At 39.1% G+C, this 25,679-nt stretch overlaps 1 protein-coding gene across 1 annotated transcript; it reads right to left on the minus strand.

The window, feature by feature from the left end:
• Window positions 1–272: 272 nt before the first annotated feature.
• LOC141807376 (tomoregulin-1-like) lies at window positions 273–16,988 on the minus strand. The gene is made up of 10 exons (XM_074693341.1): window positions 16,776–16,988; window positions 8,439–8,548; window positions 7,920–8,049; window positions 7,767–7,793; window positions 6,607–6,697; window positions 6,323–6,471; window positions 2,816–2,863; window positions 2,603–2,723; window positions 1,804–1,965; window positions 273–1,720 (listed from the first exon to the last, which is right to left on the minus strand). The coding sequence occupies exons 1-10, from the start codon at window positions 16,900–16,902 to the stop codon at window positions 1,636–1,638; spliced, it is 1,050 nt and encodes a 349-aa protein (XP_074549442.1). The 5' UTR covers window positions 16,903–16,988; the 3' UTR covers window positions 273–1,635.
• Between the last annotated feature and the right edge of the window lie 8,691 nt (window positions 16,989–25,679).

Below are 25,679 nucleotides of genomic sequence, written 5' to 3' on the forward strand. Positions count from 1 at the left end.
AAATAAATAAATAAAAACTACAAAAATATCACTAAAATATTAAAGATTCGTTTCAAGAGGTGATGCATTTTTAGTCCAAATTTTATATTATGTTACTTAGTGTCTGTGTTGTAATCAGTAAAATATATAAAAGCCCTTTATTTTGATAATTTTAATAATTTTTAAAGCTACAAAGAGCCACTGCAAAGGAGTTGAAGAGCTGTATGAGGCTCCAGAGCCACAGGTTGAAGACCCCTGGTTTACCGTGTTTGTGATTTACCCACATGAAATTACAAAACGACGCAGCAGTTTCCAACATCATAATTTAATTCTAGCTCATCTACAGCACAGTCTAAACATCAACTTCACTGGTTCATGCATTATGCAACATCTACAGTAAAATCGGGCTGGATCCCCGCAGACATCACCTGACCCAGAGCGACAGCTTCAGTCTGACCTCAGAGCAGCCAGGCTTCAGGGACGCTCGCAGCTTATTGAGTCTACTCCTTCTACCACAACAAACACAAACAGACACTTCGTACCATCATTACAAGTTATATAAAAGAAGACGAAACTCCAGCGTTTAAATTAGCATCGGCTCATCAAAAACACACACAAAAAAAACATTGGAATCCATTTCCGGAATGGCGTCATCTGAAAATTAAGCATTAAAATAATTATAACAACAACCTGTACATGTTAGCTTGTACCATATCTTTTTTTTTAAGCAGTAGAAAAAACAGCATTTTGGTTTTCAGGTGCGACTCATCGTAACAAATACAAATAAAAACGTCAAATTCAGTTACATGAAGTGGAGTGTTTGACCCTGTGAGAGGCAGAAAAAAAGAAAACAATCAGACTAACTCCAGCAGAAACACCCAGAGGGCTTCAGTGGTCCCTGATAATCCTGTGGTCCTAGTACAAAGCGCCCCCTGGAGTATTAAGGCTTTAATCATACGAATGTAAAAGATAAAGAGAAGATGCAAAATATCAGCAGAAAAATGTGCTAAATCTGTCGTTTGGGTGCATTTTAAAGGAAAATCTGATGATAAAACTAACCTCTGCCATGACACATCACCTTTAATAATCAATGTTAGTGTTTACTTCTACTTTAAAGCGTGAGTCAAATTTCAGCAGCAGGTCAGGAAAGAAAAGGTTGATAAGGACTATGATAGGTGTAAATATTCCCTCAAACTAAACCCAAACAAAGGCACAGATAGAGCATCACGTGCGTCTCACAGGGTCCTAACAAAAACAGACAATCTGTGTTTTTCCAGTTTGCTCGTGGACGGTCCAAAGTGAGGATACAATCACATAAATAATGTCAGAAAGTCACGTCGGAGGATCCACAGTGTTTCAGAGTCCGCCAGCGCCGCGACAAATCAAACTCAACGCCTTCGCTCCGTCTGATAGAAAACAGAAAACCATCTGCGAACGGCGAGGACGGAAAACTGTCCCACAGGAGGAAGAAACAGAAATCAAAGATGAAGGAAAATCTTTAAAATAAGGCCCCGTACGAAATTCAAGAAACATTTTAAAAAAAGGGAAAAACAGAGGCACCAAAAAGTCGAGATATCAAAAATGTGTCAGTCTGTGTGAAAACGTTAGACTTCTTGTTTTTCATAAAAACGTGAGATAGAGGAGAAAAAAAAACAGCTACATCATCCTGGAGGACGTTCCTGACGGGAAGTGGCCGAGATGCTGCTTCTGTCTCCGCCCACGCTTCGTCTTGTTGCACCTCCTGCAGGACAGAACAGGAATTACATGTTATATACAGCTCTACTGTAAGTCATTTTGGGGGGCATGAAAGAGTGAGGAGGGTACCTGGTGAAGCACATGACGACAGCTACGATAACGGCGATCTGGACGGCTCCGATGATGGCGGCGATGAGGACGTAATGCAGCTTCTGACCACTAGGCACCACGTAGAGGATGTTGAAGTCCAGGAGCTGATCGCACTGAGGGCCACCGTACGCTGCCTCACACCTGACACACACACAGATACACAAAAATATTATCACATGTTTCAAACTGCATTCTTTCTAATGTCCAGCAGGGGGCGACAATATTGAAATCTATGCATTTGACTACCAGGATTCACAGTTTTCATTCAGTATAAAGACAGCTTTATACAAATCCTCTCTTTTATGCCTAAGCAAACGTTTGGCTAAAAAAAAAAACAAGATGGCAGAGACGAAAATGCTAAATTCTGCCCTAACAAAAGGACAGTGTTCATACCAAATGATTTTTGCAAGTTTCCTACCACAAGAAAACTTAGGGATACGAGTCGGATCCGTATAAGACTACAAAGAATAATTAATCAGAAGATTTTTTATCTTACACATTTTGGCTAGAAAACTAAAAACATTCATGCTCCCAATTTTGTCTCTTTTTTTTAGTGGCTGTGGAACCAATATTTGCTCACATCGCCATTTTTAACACTGACTATTGGCGTCCCCTGGTGGAGTCATCACCCAAATTGTAAAAGAATATAGGATTAAATAATTAGTGATGGTTATATAGTTATTTTTTGCAACATTTTAATGTAACAGGTGCAGGACTGAACCATAAACCCGTTGAGGGCTCTGATTGGCTCACACCACAGAAGAAGAAGAAGTGTTACCTGCACGTGGGGAGGTTGTGTCTCATCTCACACTGGCCGTGCTCACAGAACTGGGCGTAGTCTTCGTGACAGGGCGTGGGAACATCGCCGAACCCGTCCCCGTCACCAGGCTTAGACACAGCTGGAAAACAAAGAAGAAGAAATTTTGTTTCTGATTGGCTGTTGGACAGACTTCCTGTCTGAGGAATATTAACATTACAGAGGAGGTCTTACCGTAGATGTCTGGTTTACTCTTCATGCCGTCGTCCTTCCTGCCCTTATCTGAAAAACACAGGAGAAAATAATGCAAAGTGAGACTCATTTTTGCTTTGATTTTTATTTTTTGTCTTAATCGTTTAGAGAAAATCTAATTTTAATGAGTTCTTTAAGGGGCAAAAGTTTTAAAAATGGATTGACACACTGCAAAATGACAAGCTAAGATATTTTACTTATTTTTTTCTGCCTTTTTTTTGCTTTAATATCCAAAATGTCTCCACTCTTTCAAAAAAACAAAAACAAAAAAAAAGAAAAAAATGTGGTTCATTAATTCAGAGATAAATTAGGTTGATGTAGATAAATCAGACGATTAAACAGGCTTGAAGTCCAACCTTTTCAAGGATTAGAGCCTGGAGAAGTTTAGAAAATTAAACTGTTGTTTCTTATTTTTGTGATGGATTTCTGGTGTATGAAGATGTTCCTCTGGCGCCCCCCTCAGGACAAACTGTGCACTCCATCCACGGACTGTGTGCAGCTTCCAGAGAGTGAAGCAGGCTCAGAGTTAATGTGATGTGATTAAGTGGTGAAGAGAGAGTGTTTAAACAGGTCACACACATACACACCCACACACACACCCACACACACACACACACACACACACACACACACACACACACACACACACACACACACACACACACACACACACACAGTATCTTATTGCTTCAGGGTGACGCTTCATCAGCAGAAATGTCCTACTTAAAACGACAGGATAATTTGTTCCTCTCTCCACTCTTTAACACACAAAGAGGAAACGTTTACAGAGACTCGTGAAAATCTGAAATTCTGGAGCTGATTTTATGTGTTTTGTTTTTCAGATTTATCTAAAATATTCAAAAATTAAAGGAGGGGAAGTCAGTGCGTAAAGACAGCAAGAATCAAGGTCAAAAGTTCTAGCTCAGAATGTGGTACTTTTCCTTCCCAAGATCCAGGAACCTTTTTGACTAGCTGCGTTTACACTTTTTTGCAAATAAAATCAATATTTCTGAAGTTTCAATAAAGAACAATTGCGCTTTGCCGGTGTGTCCATTACGACTAGAATTGCGCACAGCTTGAGTAAAATAAAATGTAACGTCCGTCCAGACGCTGCCCTCATGATAATGTCGTTCAATGGACATTAGTGCAGGAGTGGCCAACCAGTCAGAGACCAAGAGCCACAAAAACTACAGTGGAATTACAAAGAGCCACATCATACCCATGGTCTTACAACCCCCCTTTTTCTCACACATTAACAAAATGACATAAAATGAAAAACAATACAGTTCCAATTTTCAAAGCAAGATTGAGTGGGTGTGTAAGCGTGTGCAAATTTGCACTTGGAGCCTACCAAGGTCAAATTTCTGTTTTTACCGTAGAAGAGACAAAGTTCAATCTTTCTATCTATCTATCTATCTATCTATCTATCTATCTATCTATCTATCTATCTATCTATCTATCTATCTATCTATCTATCTATCTATCTATCTATGAATGATTGAGAGGAGCACATGTAGAGAAGAGAAACTGAAACTTAAGTATTAATTTAATCTCCCCAGGTATTGGCCAATACTGATCCCAACGTTGGCATCAATATATCAATATTTTAGATCGATTGTCACACCACTATTCATAACAATATTTTATGTATATATTTATACGAATGGATCAAAGAGCCACAAGCCAGAGGGAGCTGCAGGTTGGCCACCCCTGCATTAGTGTTTCTATTCTCTGGTTAAACTGTCGGCCGTGATCACGCAAACTCAAAACAGGCAGGAACAGACACTGAATGAAAATCGTCATCTCCAGCTCGCGTACTCTCACTCAGACAAACAGCCCTTCTCCCCTCCCTCCTACTGCTCTCTGACCAGCTCTCAGCCGTCCTGATGCCTCCACAAATGTCGGTGAAAAACACCAACATCCGCACTAAACACAGAACTTACAGCAGAGCTGTTAAAACATGGTGTTTCCACAATCATTTCTTTATTGGGATATTTACGTTTTGCACAATTCTCGGTGTAATGGAAACGCAGCTTTTGACTTGGTTTAATAACTCCTAAACAATGGTCTTCTTTTAGCCTGATAGCGTGACCATGTCTCTGTCAGCTCTCAGTGTTCCAGTTTAAAGAGTGACCCTGTAAACTGGAGACCTTCAGCTGAACGTTGAGTTTACTAAAGCTGTTAAAACATTGAAGAAGTCTCTGGGAATGTATCCTGGTTTAGTTTTGATTCAGATCTCCTCTTCAGATCAGTATTTTAAGATAAACCAAACAAAGTCTCCAGTTAACAGGGTCGCTCTTAAAACTGAAACACTGCTCAATATTTGTTGTGAATTCATCTACAGTAAATGAGCATATCTTAGTAATCTACCCTGCTGTAGTATAAGATGTAAAATCTTCTTTTATTTAGCAGTACAGAAGAAGAAGCTGTGAAGGATTTTAAACGCCCAGAATGAAACACCAACGAAGAAGAAAGGAAGCAAAATGAGAGAACAAAAGGGATGAAACATGGATGACAGAAGGTCGTCGTGTTAAAATGTGACCAGCTGGTTGTTCAGTCGGCCGAGTTAATCCTCCGTGTGCGTGTGTGTGTGTGTGTGTGTCAGAATTGGGGTCAGGTCATCATTCAATATGGATGAGCAAAAAAACAGCACAGCAGTCTTTTTGATCTTCGTTCACCTATGTGCTCTTCTCTTTTTATGGTCCCTCCTCACATCCTTCATCTCCTTCTCTTCCTCTTTATCCAACCTCTTTCTACTCCATTTCCACCTTACTTTTTCTTTTTTCTATTCTGTTTTCCTTCCTTCTTCTCCTGTTTTACACTCCATCCATCATTCCATCTATTCTTCTTTTCTCACCTGGATCTCTTCTTCTGGAGTCTCTTGCTTTCTTCATTTTCCTCCTTTCCTTCCCTTATCTCTTGTTTCTTCCATCCCTTTCTTTTTTTTTTTTTTTTTTACATTTTTTCACATTCTTCCCCTGGATTTCTTCTTCTGTTGTCCCTTACCATCTTTCTTCCTACAACTCCCTTTCCTCCTTCTCTTTCCCCTTATCCCTCTGTTTCCTCCAACTTCTTCTCTGTTTTTCATTCCTCTTATTTATCATTACTCTGAAAACCATGTTCTTCTTTTCAACACCATCCTTCTTTTCTTTCTATTTCTTACCATTTTCTTAGCAAACGTATCACCCCTCATTCCAACCCTTCTTATTTCTTCTCCCACAGATGCCTCATTGTGCCTCTGGTTCCTCCTCATCTTCTATTCCCCATCGTCTTGTCCTCTACCTTCCTTTGTCCTCCATCCTTTCCTCCTCGTCACGTCATGTCTGTTGTATTCTTTTCTTCACTGCTTTAATATGTTCACTATTCTTCCTGCTCTTGTACATCTTCTACTCTCCCATCTTTGTTTGCTCCTTCCTCTTCCTCTCCAGGGTCACATGATATCAGGCCCCTGCAGCAGAGTGTGTGTCTGTGTGTGTATTCCCTCCTTACCTTGGCAGCGGCCCACGTGTTTGATATCAATCTTCAGCTGCTTAAGACAGGACGCCTCGCGGACGTGGCACGGCGTGTCGTAGGTGACGCCATCGATCCCACACACTGGGTTTTCGTTGTGGCCATTACACACAATGTTACACATGCAGCTGGAGACAAACACACCCAGACACACATAATAAGACTGTGAAACTTGTGTGGCTCTTTGTTGTTGCATCAGTTTCATTGTGTCAGTGTAGGACTTTTATTTTGAAAGAGGAGGTGTTTTGTGTATGTGTTCTTACAGCATATCCTCAGAGTCTTCATCACATTCGGCTCCAAACTTGCAGTTTCCGCATTTTGAGGCCTTTTTCCCTCGACCAGAGCCTTCATCATCTGTGAACAAAGAAAAAACATCCTTACACCTCTGTTTTGAGTGACTGGAGGCGTTGTGTTCCCACAAGATTAAGTAAGAAAATGATGATTGCAGTTTAAACTAATTAGAAATTTTGGCAATATATCTTCTTTCTTGCTCTATTTTAAAGAAAAATCCACCCATGTTGTGATTTTGAATATGTCTTAGTTCACACAGCAACACAGAAACCGTTAGAAACGCTCGTGTAAGCACGCCAGACCGTTAGCTAGCGTCAACCTTCAGAGCCCACAGACTGAGCACAAAGTTATGCGCATGCGTGTTGAGCGTTAACATTAACCGTCCTTAAATCTGTGTACGGAGAAGCGAATTACAAAAACTACGGTCCACGGGAATTTCTCTCTTCCTCACGCCAAAATATAACGACGAAAAACAGCGAGGTTTTGCTCATAACATGTATTTCAACCCGACACTATCGGGCGAAGGTAAACAAACCGGGAGCCAGCCGCCATCTGTGCGCATGCGCGAAATAGCCAACGCACAATTGCCATGCGCAGGAAAGCCAACGGTTTTCCAACCGTTATTTTTTTCCAGAAGTTTCTAAATACGCAGTAAATGTGACAAATAAAAGCCAAGATGGGTTTTTAAAAAATATTAAAACAAAATATAGGAGGAAGAGACTTATGTGCTTTCAAAAATGGAAATAATGCAGAAATAAAAAAAAAAAAAAGTCAATTTATCAAGAATGGAAAAACACGTTGTTTTTTACACACTGGGATTGTAAAAAAGGGTTAGTTTTAAACATAGCTGAAATAAAATGTCAAGAAATTATACTTTTTGAGGCTGAAATGTAAAATAACATCAGTTTATCTGCAGCTATTAACACCATATGTTGAGTCCAGACATATCTGATTTTTCTGCAGCTTTTGGTTTCTGTTTCTGAATTTTATTTAACTAGCTGTGTGGCTCTGGTTTATTTTTCTAAATTTAAAATGAAATTCTAAAATTTGTAGTTTCATATAACCCCATCATAATCTGAAGCTGAAGATAAAATAAAACTCAACACAGGAGTAAAAGTGTGACGCTGTTTACCTCCATCACCGGATCCTGAGCCTCCATCTGATAAAGACACAAAGAGAGAGGTTGACATTAAAATTTTTTTTTCTATAATAATTTCTTATTTTCATATTCAACAAACTAGATTCTCTGAAAACACTAAAAATGTGTATGTTAGTGTGTAACTACCATGATAGCAGGCCCCCTCAGACATGATGCTGATGTTTCTCTGCTTCTTGCAGGCGGCCCTCCGGAGGAAACACTCATTCTGGTACGTGTCACCGTTGGACCCACACACAGGGATGTACTTCTTATGACACTGAAACACACAGTTTGTTTTAAGATTTATTTTATTTAACACAAATAAAACAAGTCAAAAGGAAGGAATGCAGGATGTCTGTGAAAGCAAAACGCATTGAGGAAATTAATGGATGATGCTGCAGGATGACATCATCGTCACTCAGCAATCAGAGGTTACGTTTCAGGGTGTGTGACCTCATTTTTACAGCTTATCTTTGTTTTGATGAGTCATAGATAAGAAACTGTGTCTGCATGAGGAGGTGGAGTATACATGTTGTGACTGGTTCAAACCACAGAGGAGCAGCACGTACAAGGATGAATAAAAACATGAGGAGAATCATTTTCAGGATTAGAGCAGAGGAGACGTTGGATAATGTTCACATGTGGGAATGTGTGTGTGTGACTCACATGAAACTGACAGACACACTTGATGTCAGCTCCATTCTCTCGGCAGGTTCCTCCGAAGCGACATGTCCCAGCGTCACACACACGCAGGTCGCTCTTCTTCTCTGACAGATCTGAAAAAACGAGACAAAAGTAGGGGTGCATCGATTAGAATTTTGGCCAATCACCGATCATTAAAAAACCTGATCTGCCAATACCGATTTGGGCCACTAACCATTTTTATTTTTTGGTTTTATAACCGACAGTATATACCTTCAATGTTCCAATCTTATTTTTATTGACAATCATTGTGAACAATACCAGTGTAACAATAAAAACTTTGTGCTTTAACTCAAACAACCACTAAAGTGTCCTGAGTTTTAGGTCTCAGAGCAAAAAGCAACAATAGCTGGCTGACAGACCTTCCCGGAGGTATATAAGATCAGTTTCATATGTAAGGATGGGCCGATCACCAATGCCCCAAAATTTGATTGTACAACTTCACTGAAATATCATTCAAGTCTGTTCACGCCAGTCAAAAATCTCAAACTGTTTGCCCCTGAAAAAAAAGCCAGGCAACAAAATCTCCATCGTTGAGCTGTGGAGCCGTGTCAGCAGGGTCTCAGCTTCACTGTAACTAAAATGAAAGCCAAGCTTACTGCACACTGCAAAAAACAGAATGTCATTAAGTGTTTTTGTGTTAATTTCAGTAAAAATGTAGGGATAGACCTATTATCGGCCGGGCTGATTATCGGGGCCAATATTTGGCATTTTGGGGCCTTTTTTTAATCCGAAGGCCGATAATGCTAATTGACGGTCTAACGCAATTAGCATTGAGACTATCTTACTGTCTATGAGCTTATTTTAACTTCCACAGACACAAGAACCAGTCCTCTTATCAATACCCACAGGAATATGTTTTTCTGCCTCTTGAAAAAATGATAAGATTATAAGAAATGTTTTAAACTGCAGACATTCAGGAGCTGCTTGTTGATGCTTCTCTACATAGAATTTCTCCCTGTCTCCACCATGGAAGCCCTAGATGTTAAAAACATTTAAAATCAAACAGAAAATTAATTCAGCTGCATTACATGCCTGTAAAAGGCAGCACAAACTCAATTCTGTCCAGTTTTATTGCAGTTGCATAGAAATTTTGGAAAACTTTATTTTCCGTAGAAAACTTAAGCTATTTATTTTCATTTAAGATTTAACTTAACTTTATAAAACATGCTGCTAAACCTGGGAGCTGTTTAATAAACATATGCTTGAAGGCATTTGATTGCAGTTAAGTTTTGGAGTTTGTATTGTTTTGAAATTTTACGCCAATGTTTTCACTTTGACTGCAAATTAATATCGGCTTCAAATATCAGCCTCCTTGCCTACTAATAATCAGTATCCATATCGGCCCCAAAAAATCCATATCGGTCTATCTCTATACAAATTGTCTTGTTATACTTGATATGAGCCACATTTACCTGGTCAGTCCAGAAAAGTGTCTTGTTTCAAGTTATTTTAGGACAAAAATGAGGTCTAAATTGCTCAGAACAAGTAAAAAAAAATCTGCCAATAGGACAAGAAAAATTAGTTTAAAACTAGAATAATGTCTTGATACAATAAACGTTTCTCTTGTTCCATTTGTGGATTTTTTGAATTTGTTACACGCAATTTAGACCTCATTTTTGTCTTGAAATAACTTGAAATAAGCCATTTTTCTGGACTGGTCAGGCGAATGTGGCTCATGTTAAGTCTAAAAAGACATTTTCTACTGAAAATAAGACAAAATACTTTATAAGATTCATTTTTTTTCCAGTGCAGCACTATGGAGCCAAAGTTAACCCATATTTTCTGATTTAATGACAAAAAACAAGCACCATCATAAACAATAACAATATCAGATCAGATCAGTGATTTCAGGATTTGTCTGGTCTGACTGCAGTTTGAGAAAACAATGAGTCTGAAAAAAATGTTTTTTGATGGAGTTTGGTTGTGAAATCTCTGATGCAACTTCTGGATGTTTTTGAGAGGCCTCCATGGCACAGCAAAGCTTTGATTTCTTACAGGGGTAGCATCATATCTTATACTACATTGGATTCATCCTCTGAGGAGCATGAAACCAGCACGGCTGTAACGTGTCAGTAAATTAAGACACCACTCAAACCCTGTGAAACACACAAACACCGCGGGAAACACTGAAACAACTCACACACACTGTCTATTATCCAGGGCTGTAATTTCCTGATGGCAGCTGATTGGTCGGCAGCACTGCAGGCTGGCCTATTAGAGCAGGTAATTACAGCGGTCGTGACCCCCGCCTCCCCTGTAATTAGTAAATACCTCGGTGTGCTGAGGCAGCCTGAACGAGCGGCTGACACACAGAGGCTACTGTGGGGGCGGACGGTGAAACAGAACCACTGTGTTCCCAGGATCCTCTCTGTCAACTCTGTCGAATTTTTCTCATAACTGCTCAAGATGTCAAACTTTTTGTCCCTTAAACTGCTTCAGGATTTTCAGGGTTAACTTCGACAAAAAAAAGCAAAAGTGGGTCAGTGAAGATAAAACCTGTCAGCTCTCATCCCGTCTGCAGCTCTTCATCTCTTTTCCTCTGAAAAACATCAACCCCCTCTGTTGCTGCAGTAACTAACTCCTCATCTGACAGGTGTTTGTTGCATCAGCAGCCGCAGCTTGTTTACAGCGACACACAGGTCTGCAGAGACCCCGACACAGAGGCTCTGTGGGGAGCTAAAGAGAGGAAAGCCTTGAAGACAAGACAACAGGGAGCTCAAGCTTTGTGCTGATGATAGCGTGCTGTGGAGATGACTGACACATCTGGAGAACAGAAGCACAGCGAGGCTGAGTCGGGCCCTGAAGGCAGGAACCCCGGATAGGTGTTAAACTGAGAGGCTCAGGTTGTTGACTAAAGGATCAATACCAAAATTGCTACATGCTACATCCCTGTGTCCAAACTAACTATGCTGCTGATTGGCCAACATGTAAATACTGAAATCTAAAGGAAGGAAACAAACCCACAAATTCAGTCTACCACATAACTGCAAAGTCAACTCGGTTTATATCAAGAAAATAACTGTCAAAACAAGCAGTTTTTCCCGACTTCAGGACAGAGGAGCTGCTTCTTTCAGTAGTTTTACTTAAAGGACTTCTTCATGACAAACTTCCACCAGATCTGTGTCCGGTCTGTTTCCTCCCTGCCATGGCAGCAGATCTAATAAGCTGGAGGTCTAGTCATTATGTGTTTTAACTAACTTCAATTTTGCCGTAGCACATTGCGTGAATCACTAGACCGTGGATTGAAAGGAGGATAGAAAGTCAGACAGCAGAATTACACTCAGATATCTGGTTGGTTTTTAGATTAAAACACTGTTCAGTGATGACAGCATATCGTATTTCCCTTAACTACAACAACAAACCGATATAATTGAGACAGTGGAGTGGAGATGGACTGGACAGGGATCTGTTGGAAGTCTAAAGTCGGTGTTCCTTTAACAGGAGCAACAGAGATCACCCTTTTTAAGAGTTTGGGGTTACATCTATTGGATGGACCATTTCAGTTAATTTCAGTCTACATTTTTTATTATTTCAGAGTTAAATCTTGAATTTGATGTTCTGACAAAATCTGAGATTTTAGTAACAGGCCAAAGTTGACAATGATGAAACTCATAGGAATACATAAAAAGCAGATTCATGAGCCCTTCTCCCCACTTTCCAGTAGGGATGGGTACTGAATTGGTACTTTTATAGATACCGGGTACCGATTCATGTAAAATGAAAAGGTACCTAAATGCATCCTTGTGACTGTGAGAGAGTGGAAGAGAAGGTGATTTTCCATCCTGGACATGAACACAGCATTACATGGTTATATGTTGAAGAATAAATATGTTAAATTAAAAGAATTTACATTTAATTGTTAAACAAAATGGTATTTTTTACCACATAAACACACAAAAGTACCAAAAATTGGTACCATTGAGTACCGATTGCCAGGTACTGGGAATATGTACTGTATCATTTCAAATGTGAAAAGTACCCATCCCTACTTTCCAGAAATATATAACCTAGCAATGCGCAAAACAAGCAATCATCTCACTCATACTGTATGCAGACGATATCTTACTCTATACCAAAAATGTTTTTAAGTCTTTAACTTGAATATTACAAACTTCTATTTCATTTTAAGCAACTTTGTGGTTATAAAATGATCATAATCCCTCTTCCCTGTCATATTTTATCAATTCATGAGTCTAGTGGTATAAAACTAAGATTTTCTCATTCATGTAGCGTCATCGCTAATGTGCCTGTAAAAGTTTTAAAAGATAAAGAACAAAATGGAGCCTTCAGAACAGATTTTTTTTCTGATAAGTAACATTTTAAGTAGCTGACTCTATGTTTGTCCCTGGTTCCGGCAACAAAATATTCTTGCTCCAGAAACACGGACTGTTCAAGCCTAATCATGACGTGTCCGTTTCTTTCTGAGCAACAACTTGGCCGGCTATGACGAAACAAATTAGACCAAAAACAGATCAAAGTGAGCTGCTGATCACACAAACTCAGAGGAAGCCGTCTGGCTCTCAGTGTGGGAAAGTGTGTCACTGTGCTGTGAACTGGATTCCAGGAGCTGATCAGGCCACTGTTAAAACTGTGCTGAGTCAGTGACCTGTGATGTGACAGTAGAACGACATGTCAGAGTCAGGTCCGAAGAGGGAACAGGACTAGAGTTAATGAATGTAAGTCAGGAGATAATGATTATTGGATTTCACCTGACTATATAAAAACAGACGTAGTCTCAGTGGTTTGAACCACTTGGTTTTCTGCTGGGACTCTATGGACACTGGCTCACTGCTGGAGATAGCCTCTAGTGGACACTCAGGGACTGCAGCTTCTCTTTAACCAGTGAGGCAGAATTATCAGAGTATTCTGTACAGAAGCTGATCTGAGATCAGGAAGAGCTAAAGCTCACTGAAGTGAAGGCTGCTCTCTCTGTCACTCCATGTCTCCTGGTCTTTTACGCTCTGCTGACTTCATTATCTCCTCTCTTTGCTTTCCTCCTCCCAGCCTACATCCAGAGACACTGTGGCTACGATACAAAGGGAAAGGTCTGAGGACACTTTGAAAAAGCTACTTTGGTTAGCATCACTGTGACTTCTGCTTTCAGGTCTTTGTACACATGCACATTCAGTCATTAGCGATGAAAACAGACTGAACTATAAAAGCACTCACACTTTAGTCCTACTTTAATGTTGTACTCCCTTTCAGCAGTCTGTCTGCTCCAATTTGATTTTGGTTGCGAAAATTTGTTTCCTGACAGTGTTGAAAATTATGACGGCCCAGTACATATTTCATATTCCAGATCTTAGTATCCAGAATATTGCCAGGATCTGGATCGTACTTTTACAATCTGTCAGAAATTATGGTGACTTTGTCTTGTATTCTTCTTCAAAGCAATCCGACCATTTATGGTGGAGTTATATACATATAATGAAAACGGCCCTATCTCACAATGATAAAGAATCCTTTAAAAAAAATCCTGGATCCAGACAGTGATCTGGATCACCTCCAAAATTTATTCACTTCTTCCTTATCCCATTTTGAACATTTCCTGAAAATTTCATCGAGATCTGTGTGTTACTTTTTGAGTCACAAACTGACAGACAAACTCTCCCGAAAACATAAACTCGTTGGCAGAGGAAACTACCAGTTAAAAAAAGGGGTTAGTGTATTAAAGATGGCAGATGTTGAGCTCATGCAAAGATAAAAGATATTTAGGGACCAAGTTAATCCTTTGGAAAAATATGACAGATATTTAGGAGACAACATTTTTCATTTTTATCGCCGTTTATATTCTTACACTGGGTAGTGGAGGAATACATTTGTTAAGCACTGTAAATCAAAAAACCAAACCCCTTCCTTCGACCATTTCCTCAACCCACAAACTGTCTAAAAGGCTCCAAGTCCATTAAGCCCTTACTCTAAAAACCCACACACTCCATGTTTACTCCTCATTTACACATTTTCCTATTTAAGGCAACAGAAGGAGTCCAGAGGTCGTAAATTGCATATGGCTGAATAGAAACAGTGACAGAGTGGTGTGTCCTCACAGAGCATCTGTGGCTGAGCTGAAGTGGGCAGACATGTTTGGAAAGAGTTCAGATCTTCTGAAAATAGAAATTACAAAGATTTTATCCTTTAGATCATTAAGGAACTTAAAGCCATGCTTTGAAGGCAGATGAGCGTTTGCTGGAGGTATTTTAGTTCCATGTGTCTACATTTAGATCAGAGGAATGATCCCACAGAGAGCAGAGAGGGAAGAGGACTGCTCATGACAGGCGGCACAAACTTCCTCACAGCTTGGTGTTCCTCTTTACTTCACTCATACATTTTTATTTTATTTTATTTTAAAGAAATAATTAATTGATCACCAGGAAGAAAACAGTTGAAATCTGAGAGGCATTCTTGTTTCTGTCTGTTGTCTCAGTGGCATCAACCAATCAGGTGTCAGTTGAAACAAACAGCAGCATTCTAGAACTCAGAGATCAAAGGCAGAATTCTGTATTTGATGTTTAAATTCTAGAATCCTCCTCATTCTCTTGGAGACCTCAGTTTAACAAATATTTAAGTATTTTTTTTTCCCCTCTTGAAAAAAGACCAAACAAAACACGACTTTTTACTTACTTTTTGCTCCAAACCTCTATAAAGTGAAGCCTCTGTGTAACTTAGTGTTTACAGTGAAACTGAGACTCACCACAAACCCTTGACTGGATGCTACTCCTGTAAGAAAATCTTGATGTTCAGACCTGATTTCACCTTTTTAAAGGGGACATATCATGCTTGTTTCTCCTTTTCACTATGCCAGACTAGGATGCCTGTAAAGCATTTCTGCCCTCAGTACAAGTCATTTAGTTCCTTCATTGCCCCACAATAGCGTTCTCAATATCCTCATTTTAGGCCATTCTGAAGATCTTGTTGAAATGCTCCGTTTGGAGAATGACCTCCAGTAACCTCGCAACGTCACAGCCCTTTGTGCTCTGATTGGTCAGTTCTATCAGAGGGGCGGAGGGGGTAGAGCTAGGGGGCGGTTTTTGCAGCATGGCAGTATTTACAAAATCACCACATTGAATGGAGCAGACCGAGCGAGTTTGCTGTTTGCCAAAACTTCACCGTAAGGCATTGATAGCACTAATAAAATGGCAGAGTGTAGGATGCGTCCTTTTGTATTGGACCCCGATTCAGACCCGGACGGTTCTGCAGCTCAGGAGGAAGAAAATCCACCTGGACACAGATCATCTCAGGACGCTTCAGTGTGGTGAGTCAAACCGGTACTGTAACATGTATAGTTTATACGTTTATACTCTGCTCTTGGTGGGTGTATCCCTCGGTGGCAGTTGTGTGACTAACTGACATCACAGAGGAGGAGCTGCTTTATCAGATTACTCCAATAAAAAGAAGGGATCCTCGTGTTGTCACGACGTTTGAAATCTCGCGGCCAACTGAAAATGACCAATTTTCAGAGGCATCAAATCTCGTTCTAGGATATCAGAAAAAATACAATATCTAATTTTTTGAAAATTCAGGGGGTGTAAGGTCTTGTTTTCAAATTTATTATATTTTATGTAAGTATTAAATCAGGGATCAGCATGATATGTCCCCTTTAAGATCTAAGTGAACACTTTTAACTGCTACAGCGTCCAGGCAACATTTTGCATGATCTTTTTTTGTTGTTCAGTCTAAAGCTTGAGCAAAGCGGGTCTTCAAAGTTAACCAGTAAGGATGGTTTCTATGAGTGCTTGTACATATAGGCTGAACCACACACACACACACGGTACCTACTCATTTAACCTCGCCCTGTTTCTCCACCCTGTCATTAAGAGCCAAAATAGAGCCCAGTTAAAGTGAGGAGTGGTCAAACACACACATACATACACACACACACACACACACACACACACACATATGAGGATCTAACATGAAGGCCTTGAACCACCTGACAAACACACACACAATTCATCAAGCAACATGGCTGCTTTGCAGGTGTGTTATTGACGGCTCTGATAGAAAACAGTACACACACACGCACACACACACACACACACACACACACACACACACACACACACACACACACACACACACACACACACACACACACCTTCAGTCCTCACCATGACAACAGAAACACCATACATCACCAGACACATCAACAACATCTGAACCACGTGACAGGAAGGTTGAGATTAATAAAGACGACCTCTGACCTCCACGTCGAGAGCATCAGATAGGCCCACCTACACCTTCGGCCTGACAGACCGGAAGTAGGAGCTCAGGTGTAAACAGGACGTTTAGGAGTCTCACCTGGGCAGTCGGTGGCCTTTCCCGGACCGCAGTCCTCTTTGCTGCGGGGAAACGAGCTCTGAATGGCGGGGAGGAGCAGCAGGACCAGAAGGGAACAGCACCAGGGGAACCGGCACGCTGGAGCCATGATGGAGGACGAAGGGAGGGAGGGAGGGGAACAGATGGAGGGGAGAGGTGGAGACTGAAAGGTGCTATATAATAATATAAATGGAGGTTAGGAGAGGGAAATGGGAGGATTAAAGGCCAAAAAGGAGAGGTAAATATCTAAACGTAACAAGACGGAGGTGTCAAAGGGTGTGTGTGGGGGTGGATAGAGGTTTGCTCGGACAGATAGGTGGATAAAAAAGGGTAAAATGTAAAAAAAAAATCAGGAAAAATGAATGAAAGGAAATGTTTTCCTGGATTCAGTCTTCAAAGAAATCCTCAGTAAGGAAAATACGCCACTGAAAACGAGGAAAAATGAAGTCCTGGAGCCAATCACAGCCTCAAATCCCTCTGTTGTACATGTGTTTCCTTCTGTTTCAGAAAAACTCCTTCCAGCCTCTCAGGGGGAGGACTTGGAGCGTAAAAAGGAGAAGAAATAGGCTGGAAAACACGCAGAGAAAGCCGGTAAACCGAGCCCAGGATAACAAAGCAAAAGCAGGGCCTGGGGCTTCACACACCGACCCCCCCACACCTCCACCACCCCTTTAAACCAGTCTGCTCACAGCCCCGACAGAGCCTCCATCCCCCAGCCCCGCTGCCTCGCTCTCAAACCAGCGGGGGAAACCGCGGAGCGCCGCGGAACGCAGAGAAAAAGATCCAGGTGGTGATCCGGAGGGGTTCCCAGCAGCACCCAGACCGAGGAGGAGTGAGTGTGAGCCGGGGAGGGTGAACGGATGCGGTACGGTGGGTCAGTCGGTCGGTCGGTCGGACTGGGACTCCTTTTTTTTTTTTTTGTCCTCCTGTTCTTTCTCCACTGAATCACATCAACAAAGGCTGAGACCACGTGACCTGCTGGAGGCCACTCCCACAGAGAGGGAGCGAGGGAGAAACCTTGAGTCCTCGAGTTAAATAATAATAATAATCATAATAAAAATAATAATGATAATAATAATAATAATAATAATGGAGGGCAAGAATAATAAGCTCAAAAATGGCATTATATCACCTCTAATTGAAAACTCCATGACGTATAAATGGCTATAAAATGTGAATAAAATGTGTAGTCTAAATGAGACAAAACAAAATAATTAAACCTCAAATAAGTATTTTATAATAAATCATTAAAGTAGTCTTCCCCTTGAGTCATGTTGCTGTAGTTGCTGCTATTAGTAGTAGTAGTAGTAGTAGTAGTAGCAAAGTTTATTTAGGACAAAATAATGACAATAATAATAATAGTACTAAAAATACAGTAATAATAATGATAATAGTGATGATAATAATAAACAAACAAAAAAATACTCTACAGAAGCCAAACACATGAAAAATAAGCAATAAAGCATATCAAATGATTAAATAAATCATATATCAGAAAAGGAGTGAGTAGAAGTTAATCTTATTTATACCCACCTCCTCTACTTAATAGTTAATAATTATAATAATAATAAAAAGATAGAAAATAAAATACCACAAATGGCATAATTTGCCTGATTTACTGGGATATTTACACAAAATCATCCTCAGACCCTACAGAAAATGGCCAATGACCCCAGAAAGAGAAAATATCGATTAAGCAGCAGCAGTCATTGAGGTAAAAAAAAAAAAATCCTATTGATGCCAGGGGTCAGAGGAGAAAGGACAAACTGATTGGAGAAAAAATAATCAAGACCACCATGGGTGACATTCCCATAAGCTAAAAACAGGAAAAAACTGAGGCTTCAATTCACACAGAGGCAGAGCCCACCAAAATTGGATAATGGGAAATTGTAAAAACATGGCCTGGTCTGCCCCACAGCCCACCTGAGTATAGTTGCTGACTATGTCCATCCCTTTATGATCCCAGTGTACCCATCTTCAGATGGAGACTTCCATGTCACAAAGCTCAATTTATCTCAAACTACTTTGAAATGACCATTTTTGTCAGATGGTAAAAGCCAGAGTCACATCAGGCGACATAAACAACAGTGGAGACCAGTGACTCTAAGTTTTTCAGGTACTCTTGTATGCCCTGTCACAAAGTGTAATTAAACTTATTCTTAATGTAATTACAGTTAATTGTAACTTAGGTGTAACTTCAGAAGAAAATCTGCTCACAGATAAGTGAAGTACAGCCAAGGTTTACAGAAAGATACACTAATCTCCATGCTAACTATTTAGCGTGAATTTTTTGGGGGCTAATCCCTTCCTTCTTTCCTCCCTATCACTGCTTATTTAACGTTTGTTGTACAGCTGTGAAAGCTCTGGTCAATTTAGTGGTTTAATAAGATCCTACAGGGAAACCAGAACCTTTCTGACAGTACTGGGTCAGAAGATACTGACTGCAGAAATAAACTTTTCTCAGCATGCAAAAAAACACACAGCCTGTTGTACTTAGTGCAGTGCTTAAATCAGTCACAGGGGGGCAGTAGACAGCTATCTAAAATCAAACCTGCAGACCTGAACAAAAACTACCAGGAACTTTCATTCTCCTGAAAAAACATGTTTCCTTACATCTATTAAACCTATGCTGGGATTTCAAAGCACTGTTAGGACTATCTGGAATCTGTAGTCTTCTTCAAGGATAAAGACTCCATTTCCCATGAGCACTATCACAAAGGTCAGATCTAAAACAGAAGAAAATTAGCAGATATTATTTGAAGTGTTTTCAGGGAAGAAGTGAAAAACAAAATGTTCTAACATTTGTCAGAAAGTGTCCTCAAGGTGTAGTAACTGACAGCAGCCGCTAGAGGGGGCTGCTTGTCTGAAAAAAAAAAAAAAAAACAGGTACAGAGGGCCACGGTGAATAATTTTAAGTAATTTGTCACAGGTAAAAGCAAGCAGATAGTTTTCTGAAAATTTAAAAGTATGAAGATGTGACATGGTGGAATAAACACATTTATTAAGTCACAAATATGTATTAAATAAGAATTTTATGTAATAAATAAAATAGAATCAAAACCACAATTTTAATGTGTTAATTTTGGTTATATTAGATGCAGAAAATCTTTGCAAAACACCCCTTGTAGTCCACTAAAAGACCAGCAGGTGGCAGTATTTGATTTATCCTGTGCATGTGTGTTTGTTAGACCCCTGCTGCAGACCATTCAGCTGCCAATATGAGGAAAAGTGCTCTTTAAAGACCTCAGGAAACCAGAGTCTGGATGAAACACCAGAGTGTCGTCTGCATACGGGCAAATCAGGGTGTAATGTTTATGAATAATTGGATGAACAAACCTTGCATTTAACAGCTCAGACTTTTGGGGTTAAACAACTTGATATGTTGTTTAAATGTTCAATTATTAGTCTGAGTATGTGCAAAGACAAGGAAGCTAAGTGTTAAATGGTGCAGAAAACATCAATTTGATTTTTCATTTACACGACAAAGAGCAGCTTTTCTCTGAATGTGGGGTCAGTGTTCAGCCTGAGGACATATTCACTTCTAATGCTGGGTATTGATCTCACACACACACACACGCACGCTCACACAAACACACACCGTACAGTTAATCCTCATCCTTGAGTGTCTTTAAGCCATCTGGGCTCATTAGTTCACCCTCTCCTCTCCACCCAAAGATCTGATCTTCACTCCTCTTCCTTTAATTCCTCCTCCACCTCTTTGTCTTCCTCTCTTGGTGGTTTGAGGTTAAACTCTCCTTGAACTAAACCTCAGAAGAAGAAAAACTGCTCAAAGAAAAGTGAAGCAGAGCAGAGGTTCCCTGAAAGAGAAGCTGTTCTCCGTTTTGACTTTTTAACCTGAAATTTTTGAAATATCTGAATTTCAGGTCGCTCATCTGGGCTAATTCCTTCCTTCTTTCCTCTCTAATGCAGCTCTGAATACTTAACCTGCTAGAATATTTATAACCTCATATTTTTTATTGTTGTACCCCACCTACATTTTCCTCCTGGTTCCCCTGCCCAGTCCATTATGTCCCCTGAAAACCACCTCTCACACGATTAACCTGATTCCACCTGCAAACACTCGACACGTTAACCAGCACAAACCTGTCACCTTGAATCCTTGTTGGGCTGACTGAGAGCAGAGAAACAGCCGAGACAGAGGAAACATGTAGCTAACATGCTTTTTAACACACACCAACACATGTACTGTTATATTTTAACAGAAGATAGACAAAAAACAGCCACTGAAAACACATTCTGCTCTATTATCCAAAACACCAGCTTTGATATAGGTTTTTTTTTTTTTATCATTGTTGTTGTTGGGTTTTGTGTAGTGCTGCCGGGTGATTAAAAAAATTAATTTCAGGATTTGTAATTAATTAATCGAATTAATAGCATTTTGATCTCATATCGGCTCAAGGTCCCAAAATAAAGAATTTGAATTTTAGGACATTACAATTAATGGTGGTGCATGACTAATCAAATACATACACTAAAAAAGAAGATTTGTAAATCCACATCTTTTTCAACAGGCCAATATTAAAATGTCCATGTTCACTGCTTTTGACGTCTATAGATGCCAATTCAATTACAAACATATACTGTGTCTAAAGAAGTAACTGATGTTTTTCAAGGGGTGGCATTAATTTGCGATGTAATTAATTGATCTAATTAGCACATTAAAGTGATAGCTGTGTATGTGTTTATTTCTTAGAAAGTATTTTAAATTGCAAAGCACATAACATATTGACATATAGGAATATATTGAGCATATTCTGGAGAAATATGCTTATACTTTTCATGTCTCTAACCCTCATATTTTTTAAGATATTCAGCATTGTTGTTGTTTTTTCCCCAATTGAAATGAATGGAAAAGTTCCATTGCCATGGAAACCACACAGCCGATTATGTCAAAAGGGGCTTGAGATATGGTTCAGGGTTAGGGCTCAGCATTTTAACACTCAGCATTTTCTGCATAAAACCCTTAAACCCTATAGAATACCATCTCTTCTCTCTTTCTACAAGCTGTTTTTGCACCTATATGTAAATTTAAAACCAGTTATTTTAATGTAAATGTGCTTGAAAAGCTTCTATAAGTACTCCTGTTTGGGTACATCAAACTGCCAGTAAGAAAAGAGTAATAAAGCTCAAAATGATGAAAAGATGTCAGCGACTGATGGCAGCTTTGAGAAAAGAACTCGTTTCAGCCTGAGGGTTTCATCAGCATTTCACCTGCTGGGAGGTGTAACTCATTCAGAAACAATTGACTCCAGGTGACAAACCACAGAAAAAGGTCAAGTTAATAAGAAGCAAAGAATGTGTAGGATGCTAAAAAGCCATGATGTGTATTCTGAAGATCTGTATGGCACAGTTAACTTTCTCAGGTTGGTTGTTGTGTTTCGTTATACTTGTTACTTGAAACATATAGTGTCTACTGTTTCAAATGAATATCATAACATAAAAAAATATGATATTGCTAAAAAGAAAAACTCACATATAAAATTAATTTATGTGTGGGTTTAGTTGATTTTGTGGTCTTCTAATGACCTGAAAATGAACTGTGCTGAACTACTTGTGTGGGAGTCTGTCATATTTTTGATCTTTCATTTTGTTGGTTAGAGTCTTTATATAACATTAATTTCCAATCATTAACGTTTGATCTTGAAAAAAATGAAATTGATGTGGGGATGCAAAAATAAGAAAAGAAAAAAAAAACTGCAGTTCCTTGAGTGTCCACTAGAAGGTGGCTGCAGAAGCGCTGTAAAACCATGCATAATATGCATGTTTGCAATCTTCTGGTTAAAAAGTGTATTATAGTTTGTATAGCCATTTCTCTATCAGCACATGCTGTACAGGTGTTTTTTTTGATAATTTGTTATTTTTAAGTGATTTAACCTGCATACTTTTGTCTGACTTGACTGACATGCCGTGCATCCTGTAGCTGTTAACAAGGAAAATAAATGCCCACCTTTCTACCTCATTAGAACTTAAACAAAAATAGGTTGCGTCAGCTTTTTCAGATGTTAACCAGCTTCAAAAACTCTTCTTTGGAAGCAGATCAGTGACATCATGAACTATGACCATGTTTTAAACACTCTTTCTATTTTCAAAGGTTTGTCCCCTTGCGTCAATAGGATATAAATGAGTCACCAACAGCAGGTGAAATGTTAACATGAGTCCAGAATGGTTGATCTCTGAAATAAGATTTTTTGGTTGCTACGGCAAATGCTGACGTTTTTCACTTATAGGGCCAAGTTATTTTAATGCCAGTTCATGGTCTTTGTTTATGAGGTAAAACTAAATGTGTATGGAGAGACAGGTCTGACAGTGACTCCCTAAAAGAGCTGTGGTCTGTGTGTTGTTGTTTTTTTAATTCTTGGTTGTTAAACACCTTTAAGACATAAATCCATGCTCTGACTGTGTGATGATCCATGTGTTATTAAGAAAAAAGCCCCATTACCTCAAATGCCCACGGCAAATTGTGCTTCTATGAGTTTCTTGATAGCAGCTGAGATAAAAAGTTCCCGTGAATCATAAATTCAACGAATGATGATGTCAGAATTCGCTCTGTTTTCAGTGTTCTCATTGATTCAGAAACAGTCTCTTACAGGAAACAAAGATAAGGTGTGTGTGTGTGTGTTCGTGTGTAGGTGTGTGAGAGTTGGTTGAAGAAGACATGCTGAGACACTGACACAGTCGCAGGACCTGCTTCCGTGTGTGTGAGGCAAAAAGTCATGGTCTTCAAATAATCTAACATCATAAAAAGTGGAGGAAAGATGTTACAAAGTAGTTTCATGAGGTTTGATTTTGGCTTTCATGAAGGGCCGGTGCTAGAGGGTGGCTGGGCCTGAGATCTGACAGGCCACCCTGGACTTTTAAACTCTGATTGGCTAACTAACTTGTTAGAGGAAGAACTTAAATTGAGCGATTCGGGTTGTTTGATGAGCTGCTAGAAACTTCTTTGCATTTGTGTGTGGAACAAATATCGGCTTTGGACAAAAATCTTCAGCATATTTTTATTTTGCCTTGCTGTTGAGCTTCTCTTTGATCTTAAATGTATAAAATAATAAAACATAATCTTCTACTGTTTACCATACACGGCCACCCCAACAAATATCAGTGCTCCAGTTTAGCCAACCCAGGATTAAAAAAAGTCTGGCTCTGCCCCTGCTCTGAATGAAGTTTAGCTGGTCAAGTTTAAAATTTTGAACAACAACATCTACAGAAACTGTACTTCTTTAAGCTCCATTTTGACCCCTTTTGAGCTGGTCCACTGTGTTTTCTGCCCGGCGACAAGCTGTCAGCTCTTATTTGGAACAAATGAGTGAGAAAAATACATTAATGTTCAGTTTTCTGCTTTTACAGAGGTTTTATGAAATGCATTTCAGGGGAAAAACACACACGGCAGAGAGGAGGTATTAATTATAGATGCAGAAAATAGTGCATTGTTGGTGAAATCAGTGACCTCTTAAATATGAAAACGTGGAGAGCTGAGAAAGACAGAGGAGAGATTGATAAATAAAGTATATTGAAAAGTGGTTTGAATAAGTAGGTTTGATTTGTCCTTTTTATTTACACACAGGGTCATATTTACATCTCTATCAAAGAGGTTTGTTGAGCACAGCCTCAGATCCAGGTTTTTACCATGTTTCCAGATCAGATCACTGTGAGTTTAATGTAAATTAATCTAAAAACACCTCGTCCATGACTCCCCTCTCTGCCCATTAAATAGTGTGGTTAAAAAAAAAGTTTGTGTATAGGAGGATAATGTATAATGAGCAGGCAGTTATGAAAATCAAAATCCCCTCAGGGTGAGCAGAGGGTCCTGTTTATCCTGTTCATTATTTCTTTCTTAACTCCTAGTTATCATTCCCTCAAGACTGAGACAGATAACTGAACATATTCACAAGTTTCTCCTCATACTAACAACAATAAATGAATATAAGAATATATATAAAAATAGATAAATAAATAAGGGGTAAGTAAAAATGATTGAGCACCTGTAGTGATCAAGTATTCACACAAGTTCAAATAATTTGATCATTTATTTATATTTATTTTGTTTCTTTAAAGTTTATAACCGAATAAATATGCTACTTTTTTATGTGTATGGTGGCCTTGAAGTGCAAAACACAACAAACTTTTAAAAAAGCACAACAACAAAATAAAAATAAAGTAAAAATATTGTCTTATTTTGTAACTACTTTTGATTTTTTCTTTTTTTTTCCTGTTCATTATTCTGTTGTAGACTCATTATGATTATTTTTTTTGTTCATTTTTTGTTGTAAACTAATTTCAAAATTTGTGTTTATTGTTGTTGTTGTTGTTGTTTACAGATTTTTTTTTTTTTGAAGATTTTTTCTTTTTGGTTCTTAACTACTGTTGTTGTTTCCTTTTGTTTTTTTCTGCCTTTTCCTAACTTCGTGTGGTTCTAATGTTTCTCTTATCATTTACTTTTTGTTGTTGTTTTTTCTCTTAATGTTTTCTAACTTATTTTCCTTGATGTAATTTGTGATTTGTTTAGTTTTTTTTTTTTTTTTTAAGTTTTTTTTTAAAGTTTTTTTTTTTTTTTTTTTTTTTTAAGTTTGTGCAATGTCTGCTACTTGTTGAGGTGTTTTGCATTTCAGGGCTACCGTAGTGTTCTTTGAACAGACTCAAATCACAATAGCTGCTCAATCTAACATAACTTCAGCTACTTCTTCTTTCAAAAAATAAATAAATAAATAAAAATAATGACAACTTAACGATATATGTATTTGTCCTGTAAATGTACAGCAGTGGAAGTGGGAGGCAGGAGGTTTTTGGAGGTGTGGACGCAGAGGAGGTGTTAGGAGGAGGTGTGGACTTCTCCGCAGACTCTCGTTGACTCCCGCAGCTCCTCTCACA

Source organism: Halichoeres trimaculatus, unplaced genomic scaffold (genome assembly GCF_033239565.1).
Source record: "Halichoeres trimaculatus isolate MK-OKI-2021-1 unplaced genomic scaffold, fHalTri1.1 fHalTri1_scaffold_18, whole genome shotgun sequence".
Classification (NCBI taxonomy): domain Eukaryota; kingdom Metazoa; phylum Chordata; class Actinopteri; order Labriformes; family Labridae; genus Halichoeres; species Halichoeres trimaculatus.